This window comes from Carcharhinus amblyrhynchos, chromosome 35, assembly GCF_965287045.1.
Source record: "Carcharhinus amblyrhynchos chromosome 35, sCarAmb.v2.hapA, whole genome shotgun sequence".
NCBI classification, from domain to species: domain Eukaryota; kingdom Metazoa; phylum Chordata; class Chondrichthyes; order Carcharhiniformes; family Carcharhinidae; genus Carcharhinus; species Carcharhinus amblyrhynchos.
In genome coordinates, this window is record NC_137358.1 from 8,777,642 (window position 1) to 8,802,571 (window position 24,930).

General features: G+C 49.7%; 1 protein-coding gene across 1 annotated transcript; it reads left to right on the top strand.

Moving 5' to 3' along the window:
• The first annotated feature begins 2,985 nt into the window (after positions 1–2,985).
• On the top strand, positions 2,986–20,147 carry LOC145361636 (uncharacterized). Its single transcript, XM_080217514.1, has 6 exons — positions 2,986–4,019; positions 12,101–12,165; positions 14,215–14,283; positions 15,812–15,866; positions 18,500–18,536; positions 19,579–20,147. The coding sequence occupies exons 1-6, from the start codon at positions 3,311–3,313 to the stop codon at positions 19,613–19,615; spliced, it is 972 nt and encodes a 323-aa protein (XP_080073640.1). The 5' UTR covers positions 2,986–3,310; the 3' UTR covers positions 19,616–20,147.
• Positions 20,148–24,930: the final 4,783 nt, after the last annotated feature.

The following is a 24,930-nucleotide window of genomic DNA, read 5'->3' on the forward strand; positions in this document are numbered from 1 at the left end:
CTGAGCTTCTTTGACCAAGATTCTTATTCAGCTGCAGCCTCAGGTTCCCTCCTTTCACTTGGTGTCAGTGGTGACCTTGGGCACAGTTCACTACAGTTAAAGGCGCCACACAAATGCACATTATTTTTGTTGCCTCCATTTCAAATTTTGGTAGGAGAGCGTGGCTGGGGAATGGAAAGGGATTGTGTTTTCAGCATTTGCAGACGCACCTCCCCCCAGCCTCACCTACCGCAACCCCTCAGTATCCATAGAAACTAGGAGGCAGGAGTAGGCCATTTGGCCCTTCGAGCCTGCTCCACCATTCATTATGATCGCGTCTGATCATTAAATACAATATCCTAATTCCCCCCAGCTTCCCCTCACTTCTCTTAATCCCTTTAGCCACAAGAGCGATATCTAATTCCTTCTGCAAATCACACAACATTTTAGCCTCAACTACTTTCTGTGGGAGTGAATTCCACACTTTCACCACTCTCTGGGTGAAGAAATCTCTCCTCACCTCAGTCCTAAAAGGTTTACCCCCTTATCCTCAAACCGTGACCCCCCCCCCTAGTTCTGGAGTCCCCCACCATCAGGAACATTCTTTCTGAATCTACCCTGTTGGAATTTTACGAGTACAGCGCGACCCTGTTACAACACGATGGTTGGGGTCCATAAAATATTATCACAATAAAAGCAGGGTTGCGCTAAATGGGGGTGCTACAGTTACGTTCCGGACGATCTCGGCCTCCGTCTGAGCTCAGTTTGTTTATACAATCACTACACACTTCTGATTGGCAGGTCCAGGCTAGTTTAAAACAGGGACTGGGGATGCTTCTTTACACAAACACTTTCACGGTCTATTAACTACTTCCACTTTCGAACAACTGTCCAATGTAGTTTTTTTCCCTGAGGGGGAACCCCTTTTATCTGAACTGGGCAAAGTGGGGGAAGCAAATATATTCTGTCCACAATTTCTTCCTAAGGCAGATTATTTTCTCTTGAGAAATAGATCGCAGTAACCAAAAACTTTTCAGTTCCCCGAACAGAGCGAAAGAAAAGATCCATCGCGTTTTTTTCCGAATTCGCTCTAAATCGGGGCATGGGGTTTCACTGTATCCATGAGATCCTCTATTGCACAGGCAACGGCAATAGGTTCACTGGGCTGATACCGGAGATGAGGGGGTTAGCCGATGAGGAGAGATTGAATAGACTGGGTCTGTACTTGTTGGAGTGTAGAAGGCTGAGGGGGGATCTTATAGAGACGTATAAGATAATGAAGGGTCTAGATAGGGTAGAGGTAGAGAGATTCTTCCCGCTTAGAAAGGATAGCAGGACTAAAGGGCACAAAATAAAGAGGGGGGGACGGGCAGTTTAATCGGAGTTGAGGAGGAACTTCTTCACTCAAAGGGTGGTGAATCTCTGGAATTCTCTGCCTGTTGAAGTGGTGGGGGCTGCCTCGCTAAATATATTTAAGTCACAGGTAGATAGGTTTCTGAAAGACAAGGGAATTAAGGGTTATGGCAAGAAAGCGGGAAAGTGGAACTGATCCACTTCAGATCAGCCATGATCTTATTGAATGGCGGGGCAGGCTCGCAGGGCTAGATGGCCGACTCCTGCTCCTATTTCTTATGTTCTCACTTCTTATGTCCTTATGCAAGTGGATTCAGTCCGAGGCGAGTTGGCTCAATAAATTGTGGGACAGTGGGTAGAGATGGGGAACGTCAGCAGGCATTTATTCCTCACTGAGGGGGCTCTCGTTAGGGAATGGGTGGGGCAGGATTCAAAAGCCGCTCCTGCTTAGGCAGCTCAGTGTGCAGCCTTCCGTAGATCAGTAATCACAACGCACTGAATTTCAAAGAAACTCCGTCTCCGGTAGGGCAAAACAATTTTGCAACATTGGCCAAAAAACCTTCCAAGGAATATGTCACATCGCCCAATTAACTAAATCCTGCTGACCTGTATTTCAAACTTTCTTGGTACCTTGATTCTTTTCCCTTTCCAGGGTGGCATGGCGGCACGGTGGTGCCACTCAGCGCCAGGAGCCCAGATTCAATTCCTGATTAGGGTCACTGTCTGCGACCCCTCTACATTAATGGCCACCTCGGCCTGGCTCTGGAGCAGGCTTGCAAGGGGATGGCGCAGTGGTCAGCACTGTTGCCTCACAGCTCGAGGGGCCCAGGTTCGATTCCTGGCTTGGGTCACTGTCTGTGTAGAGTTTGCACATTCTCCCCGTGTCTGCGTAGGTTTCCTGCGGGAGCTCCTGTTTCCTTCTATAGTCCAAATATGCGTAGGTTAGGTGGATTGGCCATGCTAAATTGTCCCTTAGTATCCAAAGATGTGGAGGTTAGGTGAATTGGCCATGTTAAATTGTCCCTTATTGTCCAAAAATGTGCAGGTTAGGTGGATTGGCCATGCTAAATTGCCTCTTAGTGTCCAAAGATGTGAAGATTAGATGGATTGGCCATGCTAAATTGCCCCTTCATGCCCAGAGATGTGCAGGTTAGGGGGATTGACCATGCTAAATTGCCCCTTAGTGTCCAAATACGTAAGGATTAGGTGGATTAGCCATGCCAAATGCATGGGGTTATGTGGATAGTTGGGCCTAGGTGGGAGGCTTTATTGGACAGTCAGTGCAGACTCGATGGGCCGAATGGCCTCCTTCTGCACTGCAGGATTCAATGATTCTCCATTCTGTGTTTCTACAATCCTATTCTACGCTTTTCAATTCCAAACTCTCCAGAAGTGCCTGGAGCTCAGGTAAATAAGGGCTGGAAACTCATTTGCAGCCCCTGTTTCCCTGACGTTGCTGTCGCTACCAGGGTTGTGAAGTTTGGAGGGGGTTGAGGGGGGGGGAGGAGGGGGGAGTTCTGAGCACCGTTGATTTGCGGTCATTTCTGCCGACACAACCAGGGAAAGTCTTTTAATATCCAGCCAATGGCAGGGCAGCGCAGTTGCTATTAAAGAAGTCACAGCCTCTGTGAATGACCTCTGGCTTGTGTGGAGGCTCAAATATGGCAATGTGATGCCACAGCTTTGTCAGGACGGCTATATTAAAAGCCTCCCATGACTCGATGAGGGATTCATTTGCTGCTGCGATTAGACACGGGACGTTACAAGCCAAGGGCCACCTGGTGCCATCAATCAAGCAAGCAGGCCATTTTGTGGACTCCAGTGATTTGGGAAGAGCTGCTTTAGTTCTGAGAACCCTCGACGATCCCTCTCTCTCCCCTTCTTGGATCTGCTTCTGCTAATTCATTCCACCGGTTCCTTTCCTGAGGGCTTTGGGAGGATTAATAGTTTTGCTGCCCTGAATTGAGTTGCCAGTAAGATGGCATCCCAAAAGGTCTGGCTTTTCTGCCTGTTGCTGACGTTCGTGTGTTCCGTGCACATCAATGTCGTCCCCAGGGTCGCAGCTGCTGCTGCACATGATGATGATGATGATGGCAAAGAACATGAAGAGTCAAAGGATGTAGGAGCCGGGAAGGATGACGATGACGGAGATGATGAAGGTGATGATGGTGATCACCATGACGACAAAGATGACGATGACGATGGTGATGGTGATGATGATCACCATGACGACGAAGATGACGATGACGATGATGATGGTGATGATGATCACCATGATGATGATGAGGAGGATGATGACGACGCTGATGATCACCATGATGATAAGGACGATGATGACGATGAGGATGGTGATGGCGATGATGATGAAGATGATGAAGAAGATGAGGATGATGATGATGAGGATGATGACGATGAGGATGATGACGATGAGGATGATGATCACCATGACGACAAAGACGATGATGATGGTGACGATGATGACGACGACGATGATGATGACGATGATGATCACCATGACGACAAAGACGACGATGATGACGATGATGATGATGATGATGATGATGACGACGATGATGACGACCATGATGACAAAGACGATGATGATGACGATGATGACGACGAAAAGAAACATAAACATGAAGAGGATGATGATGGCAAGGATGATGATAAGAAAGAGGATGAGGAAGGTAACGATAACTAAATAAGCGACACCACACCCTTGCACTCTGAACTAGTGATCATTGCTAAGTTACGTCCTTAAGAGCAGTCATTCTGCTGGCAGATGTACTTTAAAGCATTTCCATAAGGAATTGAAATGTCACCCTAGCAGCACCAATGGAAAGTAATGGAGTGACAGCTTTAATCTATTGTCTGAGTCTATTGTACAGAGATCCACAAACACAGTGTGGGCTCGATTGACATTGTAACTGCTTCTGATTGGGATGCAATCTGTTGTTTCAACTCTTGTACCAAAATCAACTTAATTAATTGGATATTGGATATTGTAATACTGGTGACAAGGAACAATTGGTCTGTCCGCTCCTTGGTATCTGAGGAATCAATTTTAGCCTCACCGAAAAAGATACTGTGAACATTTTTATTTAAATTGAACATGTCACAATAAAACTAAATAAAGAATCTTGCAAGTGGTCACTCCAAGTTATTTCCTTGCATGTTAGTAGGGTGGACTGAATTTGTCTTAGGGTGGGACAGGAGGGTGAAGGGAGGGTAAAGTGCCCCATCCTTGTGAATCTTTCACGCCACTCTCCAACACCTCCGCATCTGGGGGCGGCACGGTGGTTCGCACTGCTGCCTCACAGCGACAGGGAGCCGGGTTCGATTCCCGGCTCGGGTCACCGTCTGTGCGGAGTCTGCACGTTCTCCCCGTGTCTGCGTGGGTTTCCTCCGGGTGCTCCGGTTTCCTCCCACAGACGTGCTGGTTAGGTGTTGCAGACAGTGAGGAAGGTTATTGAAAATTGCAGCAGGATCTTAATCAGCTGGAGAAGTGGGTCAAGAAATGGACCAAAGACATGCTGGTTAGGGTGCTGAATTCTCCCTCAGTGTACCCGAATAGATGCCGGAGTGTGGCGACGAGGGGATTTTTCAACTTCATTGCAGTGTTAATGTAAGCCTGCTTGTGACGCGAAGAAATCATAGAACCCTACAGTGCAGAAAGAGGCCCTTCAGCCCATCGAGTCTGCACCGGATACAATCCCACCCAGGCCCTACCCCCATTAATTCCTCTAACCTACGCATTCCTGGACACTAAGGGGCAATTTCTTAGCATGGCCAATCAACCTAACCCGCACATCTTTGGACTGTGGGAGGAAACCGGAGCACCCGGAGGAAACCCACGCAGACACGGGGAGAACGTGCAGACTCCACACAGACAGTGACCTGAGCCGGGAATCGAACCCAGGACCCTGGAGCTGTGAGGCAGCAGTGCTAACCACTGCACCACCATGCCGCGCATTGGTTTGATTTATTCCAGGGTCCTATCGTGTTATACCCTGTGTTGCGTTGGAGCTCAAAGAATCCAGGAGGTGTAGAATGTGATACAGCTGAGAACAGGATCAACCTTTATTCAATTATTTAGGTGAGACTGAATGTATTCAGTCCTCTCACGGGTGCTCCCACGGTGGAGGCAGCTCACAACCGGCGGGGGGTAAGATCTCCGAGTCTCTCGCCAAAGTCAATGGCCATTTATGTTCTCTGCCCGTGCCACCTTTGGGGAATCCACAACAGGGGATTCCATATTTCCGGGGATAGGGTGGAGATGATCTGAAATGCTGAGTTTCCCAATCGCATCCGAATCAGCTGAATTCTTCGTTCATGAACTGAGTGCCATTGTCGCTTATCAACACCTGACTTCACCAGGGAAAGGAGATCCTGCCAGGGATGTGTTGGTTGGGTGGATTTGCCCTGGTAAATGCACGGGCTGTGGGGATAGGACGGAGGGGATGGTCTGGAGGGGGTTGCTCCTTCAGAGAGTTGATACAGACTCAATGGGCCGAATGGCCTCGTTCTGCATTGTAGTGGTTCTATGGTCCAATGGCAGATTTCCTTTCCAGAGAGAAATGGGAAAATGTGAGAAACATCCCCTTCGCCAGCAAATTTGTTCGATCTCTGCAGATCATCCTCAACTCCCAAAAAAACCCTGATTGTCGAGAAAACCCATCTAGTTCACTAATGCCCCTTTAGGGAAGGAAATCTGCTGTCCTTACTAAGCCTGGATTACATCTGACTCCAGGCCCACAGCAATATTAGTCCAGAGACCGAAAGACCATCAGACATCGGACCAGAATTTGGCCCATTAAATCTGTTCTGCCATTCAATCATATCTGATAAATTTCTCAACCCCATTCTCCCGCCGTTTCCCCATAACCTTCGATCCCTTCACCAATCAAGAACCTATCTATCTTTATCTTAAAGACACTCAATGACCTGGCCCCCACAGCTTTCTGAGGCAAAGAGTTCCACAGGTTCACCACTCTCTGGCTGAAGAAATTCCTCCCCATCTCAGTCCTGGTTAACTCTTATCCATCCTCTGAGAATGAGCGAACGAGTCACCCTATTCAAGGGCAATTAGGGAGAGGCAACAAATGTTGGCCTGGCCAGCAATGCCCACATCCCAGGAAAGAATAAAGAAAAACTACAGCTATACAAAGACGTAAACCAGAACGTAACACCTTGGTTAGGTCGCATTTGGAGTACTGCGCGCAGTTCGGGTCCCAGAAGGATGTGGAAGCTTTGGCGAGAGTGCAAGGAAGGTTCACCAGGACGTTGCCTGGTCTCGAGGGCGATGAGGAGAGGTTGAATAAACTAGGATTGTTTTCACTGGAAAGACGGAGGCTGAGGGGAAACCCGGTCTACAAAATGATCAGAGGCACAGGCAGGGTGGAGAGTCAGAGGCTTTTTCCCCAGGGTGGAAGTGTCAATTACAAAGGGGGGCACAGGGTTCAAGCTGAGAGGGGGAAAAGTTTAAGGGGGATGTGCGGGGGAAGGTTCTCACACAGAGAGTGGTGGGTGCCTGGAACGTGCTGCCAGAGGTGGTGGTGGAAGCAGGCACATTAACAACATTTAAGAGGCAGCTGGATAGGTACATGAAGAGGGAGGGAATAGAGGGATACGGACTGAGTAAGGGCAGAAGGTTTTTTTTTCAGTTTAGTTAGGGCATCATGGTCGGCATGGGCTTGGAGGGCTAAATTCTGGTCCAATATGTTACGGTCTTACGCTGTACTTTTCTTTGTTCTTTGTACAACTCACATTTTCTGTTCAATTCCAGACGCCACATCTTAGGAAAGACTTTTATTTATTTATTTATTTATTAGTGTCACAAGTAAGCTTACATTAACACCGCAATGAAGTTACTGTGAAAATCCCCAAGTAGCCACACTCCAGCGCCTGTTCGGGTAACACTGAGGGAGAACTTAGCACGGCCAATGCACCCTAACCAGCACGTCTTTCGGACTGCGGGAGGAAAACCGGAGCAGCCGGAGGAAACCCACGCAGACACGGGGAGAATGCACAGACAGATAATGACCCAAGTTGGGAATCGAACCCAGGTCCCTGGTGCTGTGAGGCAGCTGTGCTAACCACTGTGCCACCATTGATCTGTGGATTAGCAGAGTAAATACATGGGTTTATGGGGATAGGGCCTGGGTACGATTGTTGGCAGTGCAGGCTCAATGTACCAAATGGTCTCTTCCTGCACTGCAGGGACTCCACGATTTTATCTCACGCAGTGGGTTAGCACTGCTGCTTCACAACGCCAGGGGCCCGGGTTCAATTCCGGCCTCGGGTAACTGTGTGGAGTTTGTACGTTCTTCTTGTGTCTGCATGGGTTTCCCCCGGGTGCTCCGGTTTCCTCCCAAGCTCCAAAGACATGCAGTTTAGGCGGATTGGCCGTGCAAAATTGCTCCTTAATGTCCAAAAGTGTGCAGGTTAGGGGGATTGGCCATGCCTAATTGCCTCTTAGTGTCCAAAGATGTGCAGGTTAGGTGTATTGGCCGTGCTAAATTGTCGCTCTGTGCCGGGAGATTAACGGGGTAAACACGTGGGGTTACGGGGATAGGGCCTGGGTGGGATTGTTGTCGGTGTAGGCCCGATGGGCTGAATGGCCTTTTTCTGTACTGTGGGGGATTCTATGATCCTATAACCTCATTGACTGGACGGACAGGCTCGAGGTGTTATCCCAGTGCTGTTTGTAGAGGTGACGTGTCGCTCAGGGTGCCCCTGGTTGCTGTGGCGACACGTGTTTTTACATACATGTTGTCGTCACAGCAAACACAGAAGCAGGAGCAGACCAATCCCAGGCTGCGGGCATCATTCTTTCCATCGCACGGCTGATTGGGAACCTCTCCCACTGGCCCTGCGTTTGGAAGGATTTTGCAGGGCGACGCTCAACCGTGTTTTGAACGCGCTTTCCTCGACCGTCAGGGTGGGACTCGAAGCCGGTGCTTCTGGCTCAGAGGCGGGAGTGCTAACCCCGTGGAACCACAACGCCGCACTGTCACTCACAGGACCTTTGCAAATGGATGCCATGGCCTCCTAGAAAGCTTAGAGAGATGGCACTACATAGGGGGGGGGGGGGTCCTCGGGCTGCCTCGGGGAAGGAAAAACAAAAGTACGAAAGTTGTACAGTTGAACTTATTCGTCTGAACCCACAGCGCTGTCCACTCGCACAAAAGAATGAAGGAATTGCTAATTTAAAACGTTAACCAGGTCCACACTGATCAGACATGTCGCAAAGGTAACAGAGCTATTTATTAATCCCTGTGACTAATCTCTGCCAATGAGGCTACAGCGCTGACCCCCCAGACGTGAGAAGAGGTTGTCACGGAAACGGTCGGCTGGAGAGAATCCCGCCTTTAGGGACGGTTCACCGGATTATAGGCCGAACAGGCAGTGAGCAGGCCACCAGCAGGGCCTTCTGCGGGATCAGGACCCCATGGGGGGGGGAGGGCCTACTCACATACAATGTACACGTGTGCACACAGACATACAACACACACGCACATGTTCCCATCCCTAGTTGCCCTTATTCAGAGGGCAGTTGAGGGTCAACGACATTGCTGTGGCTCTGGAGTCACGTGTAGGTCAGACAGGGTAAGGACGGCTGATTTCCTTCCCTAGAGGGACATCAGTGAACAAGATGGGTTTTTCTGACAATTGACAATGATTTCATGGTCATCAGTAGATTCTTAATTCCAGATTTTTTTTACTGTATTTGAATTCCACTATCTGCCATGGTGGGATTCGAACCCGCATCACCAGAACATTAGCTGAGTTTCTGGATTACTAGCCTAGCGGTAATATCATTGCCTAGTGTATGCGTATGTGTGGGCATGTGTGTGTGTGTGATTGTGTGTGTGTGTGTGAGTGTGTGTGTGTGATTGTGTGTGTGTGTGTGAGTGTGTGTGTGTGTGTGATTGTGTGTGTGAGTGTGAGTGTGCATGTGTGAGTGTGTGTGTGAGTGTGTGTGTATGAGTGTGAGTGTGTATGTGTGTGTGAGTGAGTGTGTGAGTGTGAGTGAGTGTGTGTGTGTGTGTGAGTGTGAGTGAGTGTGTGAGTGTGAGTGAGTGTGTGTGTGATTGTGTGTGTGAGTGTGAGTGTGCGTGTGTGTGTGAGTGTGTGTGATTTTGTGTGTGTGTGTTGTATGTATGTGTGTGTATGTTGTATGTGTGTGTACATGTATATGAGTGTGTATATAACTGCTACATGTGTGGCTACAGTGTATATATGTGGATATTGCTTGAAGATAGAAATAAGCTTGAACTGACGAACTTCCAGGTCGAATAGTCTGCCACTTCTCCTATGTCCAGATTCCCACAATGACTGGCTGAGCTATCAGACAAATGGTTCCCCTAGTGGGACTACGTACAATTGACAGGGCAACAATTGGGAATATCCATACTCTCTCTCTCTCAGGGAGATATCTGTACACTGAGTGGTATCTCTCAGTTTTTCTCTCTCTCAGGGAGATATCTGTACACTGAGTGGTGTCTCTCAGTCCCCCCTCTCTCTCAGGGAGATATCTGTACACTGAGTGGTGTCTCTCAGTCCCCCCTCTCTCTCAGGGAGATATCTGTACACTGAGTGGTGTCTCTCAGTTTTTCTCTCTCTCAGGGAGATATCTGTACACTGAGTGGTTTCTCTGTCTCATGGAAATACCTGTACACTGAGTGGTATCTCTAAGTTCCCCCTCTCTCTCTCAGGGAGATATCTGTACACTGTTTGATATCTATCAGTCCCCTCTCTCTTACAAAGATATCTGTACACTGACTTGTGTCTCTCAGCCTCTATCTCTCGCTCAGGCAGTTATCTGTAAATTGACTGGTGTGTCTCAGACCCCTCTCTCTCTCAAGGATATATCTGTACACTGACTAGTGTCTCTCGTGACTGCATGACTGTAAAATTATATTCTACACTTTCTCATTTCCTTCTCTATGAATGGTATGCTCTGTTTGCAAGAAACAATACTTTTCACTGTATGCCAATACATGTGACAATAATAAATCAAATCAGTCTCCCTCTCTCTCTCTCTCTCTCTCAGGGACATATCTGTACACTGACTGGTGTCTCTCAGTCCCCCCTCTCTCAGGGAGATATCTGTACACTGACTGGTGTCTCTCAGTCCCCTCTCTCTCTCAGGGAGATATCTGTACACTGACTGGTGTCTCTCAGTCCCCCCTCTCTCAGGGAGATATCTGTACACTGACTGGTGTCTCAGTCCCCTCTCTCTCAGGGAAATATCTGTACACTGACTGGTGTCTCTCAGTCCCCCCTCTCTCTCAGGGAGATATCTGTACACTGACTGGTGTCTCTCAGTCCCCTCTCTCTCTCCGGGAGATATCTGTACACTGACTGGTGTCTCTCAGTCTCCTCTCTCTCAGGGAGATATCTGTACACTGGCTGGTGTCTCTCAGTCCCCCCTCTCTCTCCGGGAGATATCTGTACACTGACTGGTGTCTCTCAGTCCCCTCTCTCTCTCAGGAAGATATCTGTACACTGACTGGTGTCTCTCAGTCCCCTCTCTCTCTCAGAGAGATATCTGTACACTGACTGGTGTCTCTCAGTCCCCTCTCTCTCTCAGAGAGATATCTGTACACTGACTGGTGTCTCTCAGTCCCCTCTCTCTCTCAGAGAGATATCTGTACACTGACTGGTGTCTCTCAGTCCCCCCTCTCTCTCCGGGAGATATCTGTACACTGACTGGTGTCTCTCAGTCCCCTCTCTCTCTCAGGAAGATATCTGTACACTGACTGGTGTCTCTCAGTCCCCCCTCTCTCTCCGGGAGATATCTGTACACTGAGTGGTGTCTCTCATGACTGTATGACTGTAACACTACATCCTGCACTCTCTCCTTTCCTTCTCTATGTACGGTATGCTTTATCTGTATTGCGCACAAGGAACAGTAGATTTCACTGTATACTGATACATGTGACAATAATAAATCCAGTCCAATCAGATGGTGGAATTTAAATTCAATAAAACGCATTTGGAATTAAGAATCCACAGATGACCATTGTCAGAAAAACCCACCTGGTTCATTAATGCCCTTTAGGGAAGGAAATCTGCCTTCCTTACCTGGTCTGGCCTACATGTGACTCCAGAGCAATGTGGTTTACTCTAACTGCCCTCGGGCAGCTAGGGATGGGCAATAAATACTGACCAGCCAGCCACGCCCATGTCCCACAAATGAGTTTTTAAAAATCTCAAACTTCTTCCCAGTTTTAAAGCTTTAACTCTGATCCTCTTCCCTCGGAACTCTGGGGCGAAACTTTTTCTCTGGGGCGCGGAGGGCTGAGGGGTGATCTTACAGAGGTCTATAAAATAATGAGGGGCACAGATCGATAGCCAATATCTCTCCCCAAAGGTAGGGAAATCTAAAACTAGAAGGCATAGTTTCAGGTGAGAGGGGAGAGATACAGAAGAGTCCAGAGGGGCAATGTTTTCACACAGAGAGTGATGAGTGTTTGGAACAAGTTGCCAGAGACAGTAGGAGAGGCAGGTACGATTTTGCCTTTTAAAAAGCGTTTAGACAGTTACATGCGGATGATGGGTATAGAGGGATATGGGCCAAACGCGGACTAGCTTAAGGGTTCAAGAAAAGGGCTTCATGGACAAGTTGGGCCAAAGGGCCTGTTTCCATGCTGTAAACCTCTATGACTCTGACTAAGATTCTCATCATTAGGACGTGCAAACCTTTCTCTATTTCCCTTGCCTTTCTGGTTACTCACTTAAACCTTTCGATCTTCCTTGACAGCTGAGGAAGGTGAAGAGGAAGACTACAAAGACGGTTCCCTCTGCAGTTACTGCGCCTTCTGCGAAGTGAGTAACCCAGACTCCGGTGTTTCTGAAGACTGATTGATTGGGTTCCTGCTGCCGGGTGTGACACCGCGCCTGGCTTCACCGAGAAGGCAGACGGGGCACGATCCCCAAACTCACAGCCCCAGTATAACGTCAGTCGCAAGTCAGGCTTACATTAACACTGCAACGAAAAGCAGCCAGCGTACTTAAGCACCCCACGCACCCCGGACATTCTCTCTTCCAACTTCACCCTTCGGGAAAATAGTCTGGGGTCACGTACCAACCGACTCAAGAACAACATCTTCCCCGCTGCTGTCAGACTTTCGAATGGACCTACCTCGCATTAAGTTGATCTTTCTCCACACCCTAGCTATGACTGTAACACTGCATTCTGCACCCTCTCCTTTCCTTCTCTATAAACGGTATGCTTTGTCTGTATTGCGCGCAAGAAACAATACTTTTCACTCTATGCTAATACATGTGACAATAATAAATCAAATCAAATCCAGGGTTTCTGGATTATCAGGCCAGTGACAATATCTTGTAGCACGCAAGAAACAATGCTTTTCATTTTATGCTGGCGATAATGAATCAAATCAAATCATTATCCTGGGTCTCTGGATTACTGCCATGAAGTTACTGTAAAATTCCTCTCATTGTCACACTCCGGCGCCTGTTCGGGTCAATACACCCTAATTCGCACATTTTTGGAGTGTGGGAGGAAACCGGAGCACCCGGAGGAAACCCACGCAGACACTGGGACAAATGTATGAACTCCATACAAAACAACTCCACCCGAGGCTGGAATCGAACCCGGTTCCCCGGTGCCGTGAGGCAGCAGTGCTAACCATTGTGTCGCCGTGCTGCTCCCCACCCCCCAACATTGATAGTGTGGGTCAACTGCCCATTCCAGGAACTGCCCATTACTAATTCTCACAGAGCAAGGTTTGGAAGGGCAGTTTTCCAATCAACATTCTTTCACAAAGATCGTCGTAAAATAAGCTCTAAGTAACGCACGCTTCCCCAGCAACAAGACACCTTGAGATCTGGGGAAGCAGTGACATATTGTCAGTGGCCTAGCAATCGAGAGACCCAGTGTAACCATTTGACTTGATTTATTATTTGCCACACATATTAGCATACGGTGAAAAGTATTGTTTCTTGGGTGCTACACAGACAAAGCATACAGTTCATAGAGAAGGAAAGGAGACAGCGCAGATTGCGGTGCTACAGTCATAGCTAGGGTGTAGAGAAAGGTCAACTTAATATAAGGTAGGTCCATTCAAAAGTCTGACGGCAGCAGGGAAGAAGCTGTTCTTGAGTTGGTCGGTGCGTGACCTCAGACTTTTGTATCTTTTTCCCAATGGAAGAAGGTGGAAGAGAGAATGTCCGGGGTGTGTGGGGTCCTTGATTATTGCTGGCTGCTTTCCCAAGGCAGCGGGAAGTGTAGACAGAGTCATAGAAGCAAATTACTGCAGATGCTGGAATCTGAAACTGAAAGAGAAAATGCTGGAAAATCTCGGCAGGTCTGGCAGCATCTGTGAGGAGGGAAAAGGGCTGACGTTTCGGGTACGGACGATCCTTTTGTCTGACACAGGAATCAAAGCCTCAGCTCTTATCCTCAGAAGCTGGAATACCCGAAACAGGGACCATGTCTGTTTTGCGCTGATTCTGGATGGGCGAACGCGGAGGTAAAGGGGGGAAGTGTCGGTAAGATTGGGTGTCCAGCCTATTCGGTCAATTTTAAATGCCGGCTAATGGCCGACACACCCGTTTCGGGCACGGTCCCGACCGTGGCTATTTTGGGCGCTTGCTAAATGGGGAACGAGTGCAGAGGTGACCGTGGATCGAGCTACTTTACCAAATTTTCGCAACCGAAAGCGAACGCAAGGCGATGGTAAAATCAGGCCCCCGTGTCTCTTTTCCCAGCACCCCCCCTTTCTACCCCCCCCCGCCCCGCTCCAGATTTGAAGCCGCTGCTTTTAAAAAAAAAATTCCAGGTGCTTTTTGACTTTCTCTTTCCTTTTTTGGAGAATTTTCTCACACTAATTTCCCTCCCTGCTCCCACAGCACTGCGATGAATGTGATAAGTGCCCTTGCGAAGAAGGAGACGAGAGTGAGCATTGTGAGGATTGCAAGGTAAGGCTGGTCATCTTTCCTTCTGATAAAACCATAAGATAAAGGAGCAGAATTAGGCCACTCGGCCCATCGAGTCCGCTCCGCCATGGCTGATATGATTCTCATCCCCATTCTCCTGCCTTTTCCCCACAACCCCTGATCTCCTTATTGATCCAGGACCTATCTATCCCTGTCTTAAAGACACTCAATGACCCGGCCTCCTTCTGCGGCAAAGAGTTCCACAGGTTCGCCACCCCCTGGCTGAAGAAATTCCTCCCCATCTCTGTTTTAAAGGAGCGTCCCTTCGCTCTGAGGTTGTGCCCTCAAGCTCTAGCCTCTCCCACTAGTGGAAACACCCTCTTCACGTCCACTCTCTTAGGCCTCTAATTAGGCCTAGTCCAGCAAATCTGACTGACTGAGCCTTGGCACCAGGGACGTCTTAAGAAACATCATCTGTGCTGTCGAGGGAGTCGCTGGACTATCGATCCAGAAACTCAACTAAAATTCTGGGGATCCCGGGTTTGGATCCCACCATGGCAGACGGTGGAATTTGAATTAAATTTTTTTTAAAAAATCTGGAATTAAGAATCCACTGATGACCCATCGTCGGAAAAACCCATCTGGTTCACAAATATCCTCGAGGGAAGGAAATCTGCCGTCTTTACCCAGTCTGGCCTACATGTGACTCCAACTGCTCTCCAAGGGCAACTAGGAATGGGCAATAAATGCTGGCCCAGCCAGCGATGCCCATGTCCCACAGACGAATAAGAAAAAGAATGGAGAGATGTTGGCTTAGCGTTCTAATGTTTTCTGCTAAATTACCCCTTAGTGTTGGGGGAATAGCAGGGTAAATACGTGGGGTTACGAGGATAGGCTCTGGGTGGGATTATTGTCGGTGCAGGCCTGATGGGCCAAATGGCCTCCTTCTGTGATTCTATGATCTCTATTTTAAATGAGTGACCCTGATTTTTAAACGGTGAACCCGACCCCGGTGTAGATTCTCCCACAAGTGTAAACATCCTCTCCACGTCCGCCCAATCCCCTCGGGATCTTTCATGTTCCAAGCAAGCTACCTCTTACTGTTCGAAATTCCAGAGAATCCAGGCAGCGAGCACCCCCTACAGTGCAGAAGGAGGCCATTCAGCCCATCGAGTCTGCACCACCAACGCCCAGGCCCTATCACCGTGACCCCCTGCATTTACCCTAGCTGGTTCCCCCTGGCACTAAGGGGCATTTTAGCACGGCCAATCCACCTAACCCTAACCCGGGAGGAACTGGAGCATCCGGAGGAAACTCACACAAAGGTCACGCAGACTCCACACAGACAGCGACCCAGACCGGGATTCGAACCCGGGACCCTGGCGCTGTGGGGCAGCAGTGCTAACCACTGTGCCACCGCACTGCCCTGTGTTAAATCTTAAAACTCTGATGTAAGGTGACGGTATTCTCTATTTGCTCTCTCTCTGTCTCACAGTGTGTTATCCCACTGTGTCCCCTGTTTCAAAAATGCATTCCAAATAATATTTATTTCCTGTTTCTTTATTCACAGTATTGTCAATTCTGCTACGTCTGCCCAGTAATATGTGAAACAGTTTGCAAGCCAGGTGGGTAAGATTTGGATCAACTGTCCTGTCTATCTCAGTTGGGTGATTTTTAATCAGAGTGTGTCATTGTCACTGTGCTACATTCTGAAGTGTCTGATATGGAGATGCCGGCGTTGGACTGGGGTGGGTGGGCACAGTAAGGAGTCTCGCAACGCCAGGTTAAAGCCCGACAGGTTTATTTGGTATCACGAGCTTTCGGAGCACTGCTCCTTCATCAGGTGCCTTGGGGAGGGTGATGTTACTGGATTCGTGAACCTGAGGTCAGGGCTAATTTTTTTTTAATTCTTTCATGACAGGCGTTGCCCCCTTGAGAAGGCGGTCTGTGAGCAACCCCAGTCCCTAAAGTGTAGATTCACCCACTGTGCTGTTAGGGAGGGAGTTTCAGGATTTTGACCCAGCCACAGTGAAGGACTGGTGGATAGATTTCCAAGTCAGGATGATACGTGGCTTAGATGGGAACTTGTCCCTGTCTTGTCCTGGGATTATAGAAGCCCTCCAGTGCAGAAGGAGGCCATTCAGCCCATCAAGCCTGCACCAGCAACAATCCCACCCAGGCCCTATACCAGTAACCCCACATATTTACCCTGCTAATCCCCCGATACCAAGGGGCAGTTTAGCACGGCCAATCCAGCTAACCCTCATACCTTTCGGACTGTGGGAGGAAACCAGATAACCCAGAGGAAACCCACGCAGACATGGGAAGAACATGCAGACTTGGCACAGACAGGGACCCAAGGCCCGAATTGAACTGGCGCGGTGAGACAGCAGTGCTAACCTACTGTGCCCCCGTATCGCCCCCATGGGTTCTGGAGACATGAGCTCAAATCTCAACCTAACAGCAACAGGAGTTTTAATTCAATTAGTTTATTTATTAGTCACAAGTCGGCTTACGTTAACACTGCAATGAAGTTACTATAAAAATCCCCTAGTCGCCACACTCCGGTGCCAGTTTGGGTGCGTGAGGGAGAATTTAGCACAGTCAATGCATTCTAACCAGCACGTCTTTCGGACTGTGGGAGGAATCTAGAGCACCTGGAGAAAACCCACGCAGACACGGGGAGAACATGCAGACTCCGCACAGACAATGACCCAAACCGGGAATCGAACCCGGGTCCCTAGCACTGTGAGGCAGCAGTGCTAACCACTGTGCCACCGCGCCGCCCCAAATTAGTTAAAACATAGAAATGTAGAAGATAGGAGCCGGAGAAGGCCATTCGGCCCTTCATGTCTGCCCCACCATTCATCACAATCATGGCTGATTGTCCAACTCAATAGCCTAATCCCGCTTATCTCCCCATGACCTTTGATCCCGTTCGCCCCAAGTGTGAGATCCAGCCGCCTCTTGAATACATTCACTGTTTTGGCATCAACTACTTCCTGTGGGAATGAATTCCACAGGCTCACCACTCTTTGGGTGAAGAAATGTCTCCTCGTCCCCATCTCCCAGGATGCTAGTCTCATGAATAAAGTTTATGAAACCATTGTTGGAAAATCCCATCCGGTTCACCGATGTCCTTTCGGGAAGGAAATCTGCCATCCTTACCCGGTCTGGCCTACCAGTCCAATACGAATGTGGTTGTCTCTTACTTGCCCCTTGGAAGTTCCGAACGAGACCCTATGAAGTTACGATGTATCAGACCATGCCCATAAGGGGCACTGCGTGTGGGTGCCAACCCCATGTGGACCAACAGGGCACTCCGGAATGCTGAATCCCAAAAGCCTTCACTGGGAATTGAGCCGGAATGCTGGCATTCATCGAGTGAGATTATTCAGGCCAGAGAGAGATCGGCTGGGCCAATGTTGACGGCAGAGGGAGGTTAACGTATAGGTTGATTAGACTGGGAGTCTCTCGGTTAATTATCCGAGCCTCTGCTGTCTTCCCCAGGAGATGTCAGGATTTGAGCTGGGATACAGAGGGTATATATTGTGGTACACGATGTATTGGATGCCTTGTGGCTGGGATGGTTAGTGCCCCTCCCTCTGAAACAGAAAATCTGGGTTTGATCCCACACCAGGACGTGAAGGCATTCATAACACAGCCAAACAGCTAGAGTATGTGAGGATAGAGTGCTATCGATATTTTTATGTTTAAGATGCGATACGGTGGCACAGTGGTTAGCACTGCTGCCTCACAGTGCCAGAGAGGTGGGGTCGATTCCCGGCTTGGGTCACTGTCTGTGTGGAATCCACACATTCTCCCCATGTCTGTGTGGGTTTCCTCCGGGTGCTCCAGTTTCCTCCCACAGTCCAAAAGACGTGCTGGTTAGGTGCATTGGCTAAATTCTTCCTCAGTGTGACCCAAACAGGCACCGGAGTATGGTGACTAGGGGATTTTCACAGTAACTTCATTGCAGTGTTAATGGAAGCCTGCTTGTGACACCAGTAAATCAACTTTAAATTTCGGAATATTTATTCAGCCAATTATTTACGTATTCAGCAGGGTAAGGATCACTGTGTATTCAGCAGGGTAAGGATCACTGTGTATTCAGCAGGGTAAGGATCACTGTGTATTCAGCAGGGTAAGGATCACTGTGTATTCAGCAGGGTAAGGATCACTGTGTATTCAGCAGGGTAAGGATCACTGTGTATTCAGCAGGGTAAGGATCACTCACCTGCCTCTGTTTTTCTTTCAGGGAGTTACGTGGATGAATTTTCATCGACAATATACCAGTGAGTAAACCTGACTGTCAGCTTATTATCCAGCACCGTTCCAAAATTTCAATAACTCAGAACAACATAAAACAGGATGTGAGAGAATGAGTGAGTGAGTGAGCGCATGAATGAGTGAATGAGTGAGTGTGTGATGGGAGTGAGTGAGTGGGGGAGTGAGTGAGTGAGCGAGTGAGTGAGTGAGCGAGAGTGTGTGTGAATGATCAAGTGAGTGAGTTGAGTGAGTGAGTGAATAATGGGGAGTGAGTGAGAGTGATTGGGTGAGTGAGTGAGTGGGGGAGTGAGTGAGTTAAGGAGTGAGTGAGAGAGTGAGGAAGGGAGTGAGGGAGTGAGTGAGGGGGTGAGTGAGTGTGTGTGTGTGTGGGCTTATAAGTGAGTGAGTGTGTGAGTGACTGAGTGAGTGAGCAAGGAAGTGAGGGAGTGAGTGAATGAACCAGCAAGCAAGCGAGTGAGTGAGGGAGTAAGGAAGTGAGTGACTGAGTGAGCGAGTGATTGATGGGGAGTGTGTGAGTGAGTGAGTGAGTGAGCGAGTGAGTCGGTGAGTGAGCGAGCGAGTGAGTGAGTTGGTGAGTGAGCGAGTGGGTGTGTGAGGGACGGACGAGTGAGTGAGTGAGTGAGTGACAGGGGAGTGAGAGAGCGAGTGAGTGTATGAGGGACGGGTGAGTGAGTGAGTGTGAGTGAGCAAGTGAGCAAGTGTGTGAGGGACGGGCGAGTGAGTGAGTGAGCGAACGAGGGAGTGAGTGAGCGAGCGTGTGAGGGACGGGCGAGTGAGTGAGTGAGCGAACGAGGGAGTGAGTGAGCGAGTGAGTGAGCGAGTGAGGGACGGGCGAGTGAGTGAGGGAGCGAACGAGGGAGTGAGTGAGGGACGGGCGAATGAGTGAGGGAGTGTGTGAGGGATTATGGATGGAGCGATGGGATCTGTGTCTGTCTCAGGTTTATTACCTGTTTCCTGGTTTCTGATTGGAGGGATGTTGAGTTTTTTGCGGAGAGGAGTCTCGCTCTGAGTGCGGGCACCTTGGATTCACCATCTTCTCTCTTCCAGGTCCATCGCTAACATCTTCGAGCAGCCAGAGCATTAGTCGTGTGGATTCGAGGCGAAGCTTCCAGCTAGAGAAACCACTCCAACTTGCTGCCTTTCACGCTTAGTACTGATGAACTGTATCGCTAACCAAACCTGCTCTGCCCCCCCCGTCACAGCCCAGAATCTATTGTACCAGAGTAGGGGAGAGGACGATCCCAATGGCCCTCACCCTGCCCCTCGCCCATCCCCACCCCTCTCTACCCTCCTCTACTCACTCCCTCTAACCACCCCCCTCTCCCCCGGGAGACAAGCTCTGACCCATTGGTATGGATGTCCAAGGCCCCGCCTGTTATAGGTGACCAACCCTCACTGATATCCCTCTCCAGGGGGTGGACCCATCACCCTGACCCTCCCCGGGGCCTACACCTGACCCCCGGTTTCAACCAAGCCTGGTTGTTGCTTCTCTGCTCTTGTGCGGCCTAGCGAGTCACTGAAGCCTCACCACCACCCAGGCCAACAAGTAGGCCGGCTTTGCCCGGGAGCGAATCAAAACAAAGGACGGGGGTGGGTGGGGGAGGGGGGGCTGTTGTTGAGCAAAGATGCCCGGGCCTCCAGGCTGATGAAGAGGGGGCGGGGGAGGGTGGGGAAGGGCTCTGTTGGGCCTAAGCTTGCACAGACTGATTGAGGCCTAACTTTCCTCATTAGCTGAAGAAATAAGGCACCCCTTCACCAGATTCCCTTCAGGTTACAAAATAATCTCCAGTCCTAAGAGCGCTTCAGGTACAAAGCCTGAATCCAGAGTGTCAATAGCCCCGACACTCCCACATTTATACGCAAGTGGGGCTCCCTGATTGGGCAGGCGATCACTGCCTCAAACAAGGAGCTCGTAGTCCAAGAGGCCCACCTCACAGGCCTCGTTGAGGTCGTTACACCCGGCTTGATCCCTTTGCTTGGAGAGTTTGACCCTTTGTAACACCTCCTCTGGGAAATAAGCCTCCACAAGGCCCGTCCACAAGCCTCAGACTCTTCTCGGTCGGGGTGAACCCCCTAGAACCCTTTCCTTTAAGTTAATTAATTAACACTTCCACTAAAACAGGCTTAGTAAATATTGGCGACAGCCATTCCCATACTCCGTAAGCACCGATGTCCGTACACAGATCCGACCTGTCTCCCTGTCCCACGTTCCCAAAGTGGTCAGACCCTGTCTTATTTAGGAATATTATTCCCTGTCCAGTCCCACCTCCAATCTCTAACAGAATAAATCTACACGGTTAGATCATTTTTCTCTCCGCAGTCCTGCTACCGACTGTCCTCGTGTCGATATTTATTTAAAAGTTGCTCATCCTTGTCTTATTAAGCTGACGTATTCATGTCTTTGCACCTCCCCCTCCCTCCCCACCCCCACCCCCTCCCTCCCCACCCCCACCCCCCCACTCCCCACACCCCACCCTTCCCCAGCCCCGGCTCCCACTACCCTCTGCCGTGATGGTGGGTGGCGGAGTGCGGGATGATCCATTCGGAGTATGAACCTGTGATAAATTATTAAAATGGGGGGCAGATGGAAAATCTCCCTCTCGTTCTGGTCCTGTGTCTCACTGGCTTTCTCTGCTTCATCTAACCCTCCTCGGGGGGGGGCGCGCGGCGTCCCTGGCACAGTGCTTGGCACTGCTGCCTCACAGCGCCAGGGACTCGGGTTCGATTCCAGCCTCGGGTGGAGTTGTCGTGCGTGGAGTTTGTACGTTCGCCCCAGTGTCTGCGTGGGTTTCCCCCGGGCGCTCCGGTTTCCTCCCACACTCCAAAGACGTGCGGGTTAGGTGGATTAGTGGGGTAAATACGTGGCATTTTAGGGATAGGGTAAGATGCTGTGTTGGAGAGTCGGTACAGACCCGATGGGCCAAATGGCCTCCTTCTGCACCGTATGGGGAGGGGGAGAAATGTCCGTTGACCTCAGGCTGGATTTTCCCATCTTGGCGGCGAGTGTGACTGAGAAATCTCACCCCCGCCACTCTCCCCCCCACCCCCCCACCCCCCACCCTCCCCCCCACTCCCCCCACCCCCCACCCTCCCCCCCACTCCCCCCACCCCCCACCCTCCCCCCCACTCCCCCCACCCCCCCACCCCCCACCCTCCCCCCCACCCCCCACCCTCCCCCCCACTCCCCCCACCCCCCCACCCCCCCGAATCGATGAACAGCCTCCTTATCTGGGTTACAGGTTCCACCAGTTCTCTCCAGAACCTTCCACACTCTGCTGCTCTTCAAGCCTGTGTCTAAATGCTCACGTTATTCAGCAAGAACTCAACCTGGCTACCCCGCCATTTTAAACTCCCTCCATAGTCTCGCCCCCCCCCCTCCTCCCTATTTCGCCCCCCCGGCCCTGTGTAACCCTTCGAGATATCTGCTCTCCTCCAATTCCAGGCTTCTGGGCCTCCTTCATTCACTGGTGGCCTTGCCTTCGCAACCTGGGGCCTAAGCTCTGGAATTCCCAAAGCCTCTCCGACTCCCTTTCCCCCGCACGTCCCTCATTGATCAAGTTGTTAGCTTTCGAGTGAAGAGTCACAGAGTCATGGAGGTTTACAGCATGGAAGCAGGCCCTTCGGCCCAACTTGTCCATGTCGCCCAGTTTTTACCACTAAGAACATAAGAACATAAGAAATAGGAGCAGGAGTAGGCCATCTAGCCCCTCGAGCCTGCCCCGCCATTCAATAAGATCATGGCTGATCTGTCGTGGCTCAGTTCCACTTTCCCGCCCTCTCCCCATAACCCTTAATCCCCTCTCTTATCAAAAACCCATCAACCCGCGTCTTAAAAATATTTAGCGAGGCAGCCTCCACCACTTCAACGGGCAGAGAATTCCAGAGATTCACCACCCTTTGAGTGAAGAAGTTCCTCCTCAACTCCGTTCTAAACCGCTCCCCTTTTATCTTGAGGCTGTGCCCCCTAGTCCTACTGTCCTTTCTGAGCGGGAAGAGTCTCTCCACCTCTATCCTATCCATCCCATTCATCATCTTATACGTCTCAATGAGATCTCCCCTCATTCTTCTAAACTCTAACAATTATAAGCCTAGTTTATTCAGCCTCTCCTCATAGCTCAATCCCCTCAACTCCGGTATCAGCCTAGTAAACCTCCTCTGCACTCCCTCCAAGGCCAAAATATCCTTGCGCAAGCTAGTCCCAATTGCCCGCATTTGGCCCATATCCGTCTATACCCATCTTATTCATGTAACTGTCTTTCTAAAAGACAAAATTATACCCGTCTCTCCTACTGTCTCTCGTTCCAGACACTCACCACTCTCTGTGTGAAAAAATTGCCCCTCTGGACCCTTTTGTATCTCTCCCCGCTCACCTTGAACCTCTGCCCTCTAATTTGAGACTCCCCTCCCTTTGGGAAAAGATATTGACTCTCTAGCTGATCTGTGACCCTCATAATTTTATAGTTTATAGACTTCTATAGACCTGCCCTTAGGTGGCCCGCTGTCAAATCTCATTGGACGATGCTTCTGAGGACAGAAAGGGGGTGGGAGGGGGGGGGAACCTCGCTTTTACGTCTCCTGTCACCCACAGCAAGGCCGCACTCCTGCGTGGTGACGGCATCCTGGATTACATGTTCGCCTCCGAGACATCTGTGCCGGAGTTTTCCGGGAGTTGCCGCCATTCTCCGGGTTCTCCAGCGAACGGAGATTTGGCTGAGCGCCAAATTCTCCTTCCTCATTTGCAGTGACAATGGGGGGGGCCGTCATTTCCGGCCCTCTTGTGTATTTTGATATAATCACGGAGCTACGCAGAGATGACACTCATTATTTCAACGCGCGGGTTTTGAGGAAAATATCTCTGCAACCGTAAAGTGTCTGCACCCACAGATCAACTCTCGGACAAGTACAAGAATTCCAAATTTCAAACAGTCTCTGCAATTTTCACTACAGGAGTTTGGTATGGGACTTTCACAGTAACTTCATTGCAGTGTTAATGTAAGCCTTACTTGTGACTAATACATTAACTTTAAATTTTAAACTTTTGGTAGGTATTTTGACTCTTTAGTCTACTAATAGCTACATTAACAATCAACTTAAGATAGTTAGTTGCACTGGTAACAATTACATTTGCTCAACACAGAAACATCAATAATGGCTCTTTGGACTAGGGGTACGATTCTCGCTTAAGGTGTTCACAAGTTTGCGAGAGGCCCCGGGTTCAAATCCCAGGTGAGCCCTCATTTTGGGCGGCACAGTTGTTAGCACTGCGGCCTCTCAGCGCCAGGGACTCGGGTTCGATTCCCGGCTTTGGGTCACTGTCTGTGTGGAGTCTGCACATTCTCCCCGTGTCTGCGTGGGTTTCCTCCGGGTGCTCAGGTTTCCTCCCACAGTCCAAAGATGTGCGGGTTAGGCGGATTGGCCGTGCTAAATTGCCACTTAGTGTCGGGGGAATAAAAGGATAAGCACGTGGGATTGTAGTTGGTGCAGACTCGATGGGCTGAATGGCCTCCATTCAGGTGTAATAAAAGATTAAAAAAGAAGGATCCAATTGCTACAAACTTAAGGGATTTGTCCAAAGCTAATGCTTTTTGTTAGAAGCTTGGGAAGTCTATCGTTCCCCCATTGCTTTCTCCACGAGTGGCACTGCTGCCTCACAGCACCAGGGAGCCGGGTTCGAATCCCAGCTTGGGTCACTGTTTGGAGTTTGCACATTCTCCCCATGTCTGTATGAGTTTGCTCCAGTCTCCTCCCACAGCTCGAAGATGTGTGGGTTGGGTGGATTGGCCTTGCTAAATTGCCCCTTAATGTCCAAAGATGTGTAGGTTAGGAGAATCAGTGGGGTAAGTAGGTGGAGCTGGGTGTGATACTCTGCCAGAGAGTTGGTGCAGGGTTGAAGGGCCGAATGGCCTCCTTCTGCACTTTAGGGATTCTGTTCTATGTAAAACATCTCGGCCAATTTGAGTCGAACCGCCAACCAATTGGCACCCAGCAGTGTAAAATTGTTTGAAATTTTCATTCTTGTGTCAGTCCTGATGAGTGCAAGATGAAAAACTTCAGCAACATGTCCCTTTTTCAGCGATATTCTTTCTATAGTGCGATGATCAGAACTGCACTCGGTGCTCCAGGTATGGGCTGCAGTTCCAGTAAATTTCCTGACATTATAATTCCTCTGTAACTGGGATTAAAGAACGTCACTGCCTGTGTGCAAGTGTGGGAGAGTGTGTGAGTGTGTGTGCATGTGTGAGTGTGTGTGTGTGAGTATGTGTGCGAGTGTGTGTGTGTATGTGTGTATGTGAGTGTGCATGTGTGTGCAAGTGTGTATGTGTGTGAGTGTGTGTGCATGTGTATGAGTGTGTGTGAGGTGTGTGTGAGAGAGTATGACTGTGTGTGTGAGTGTGTGTG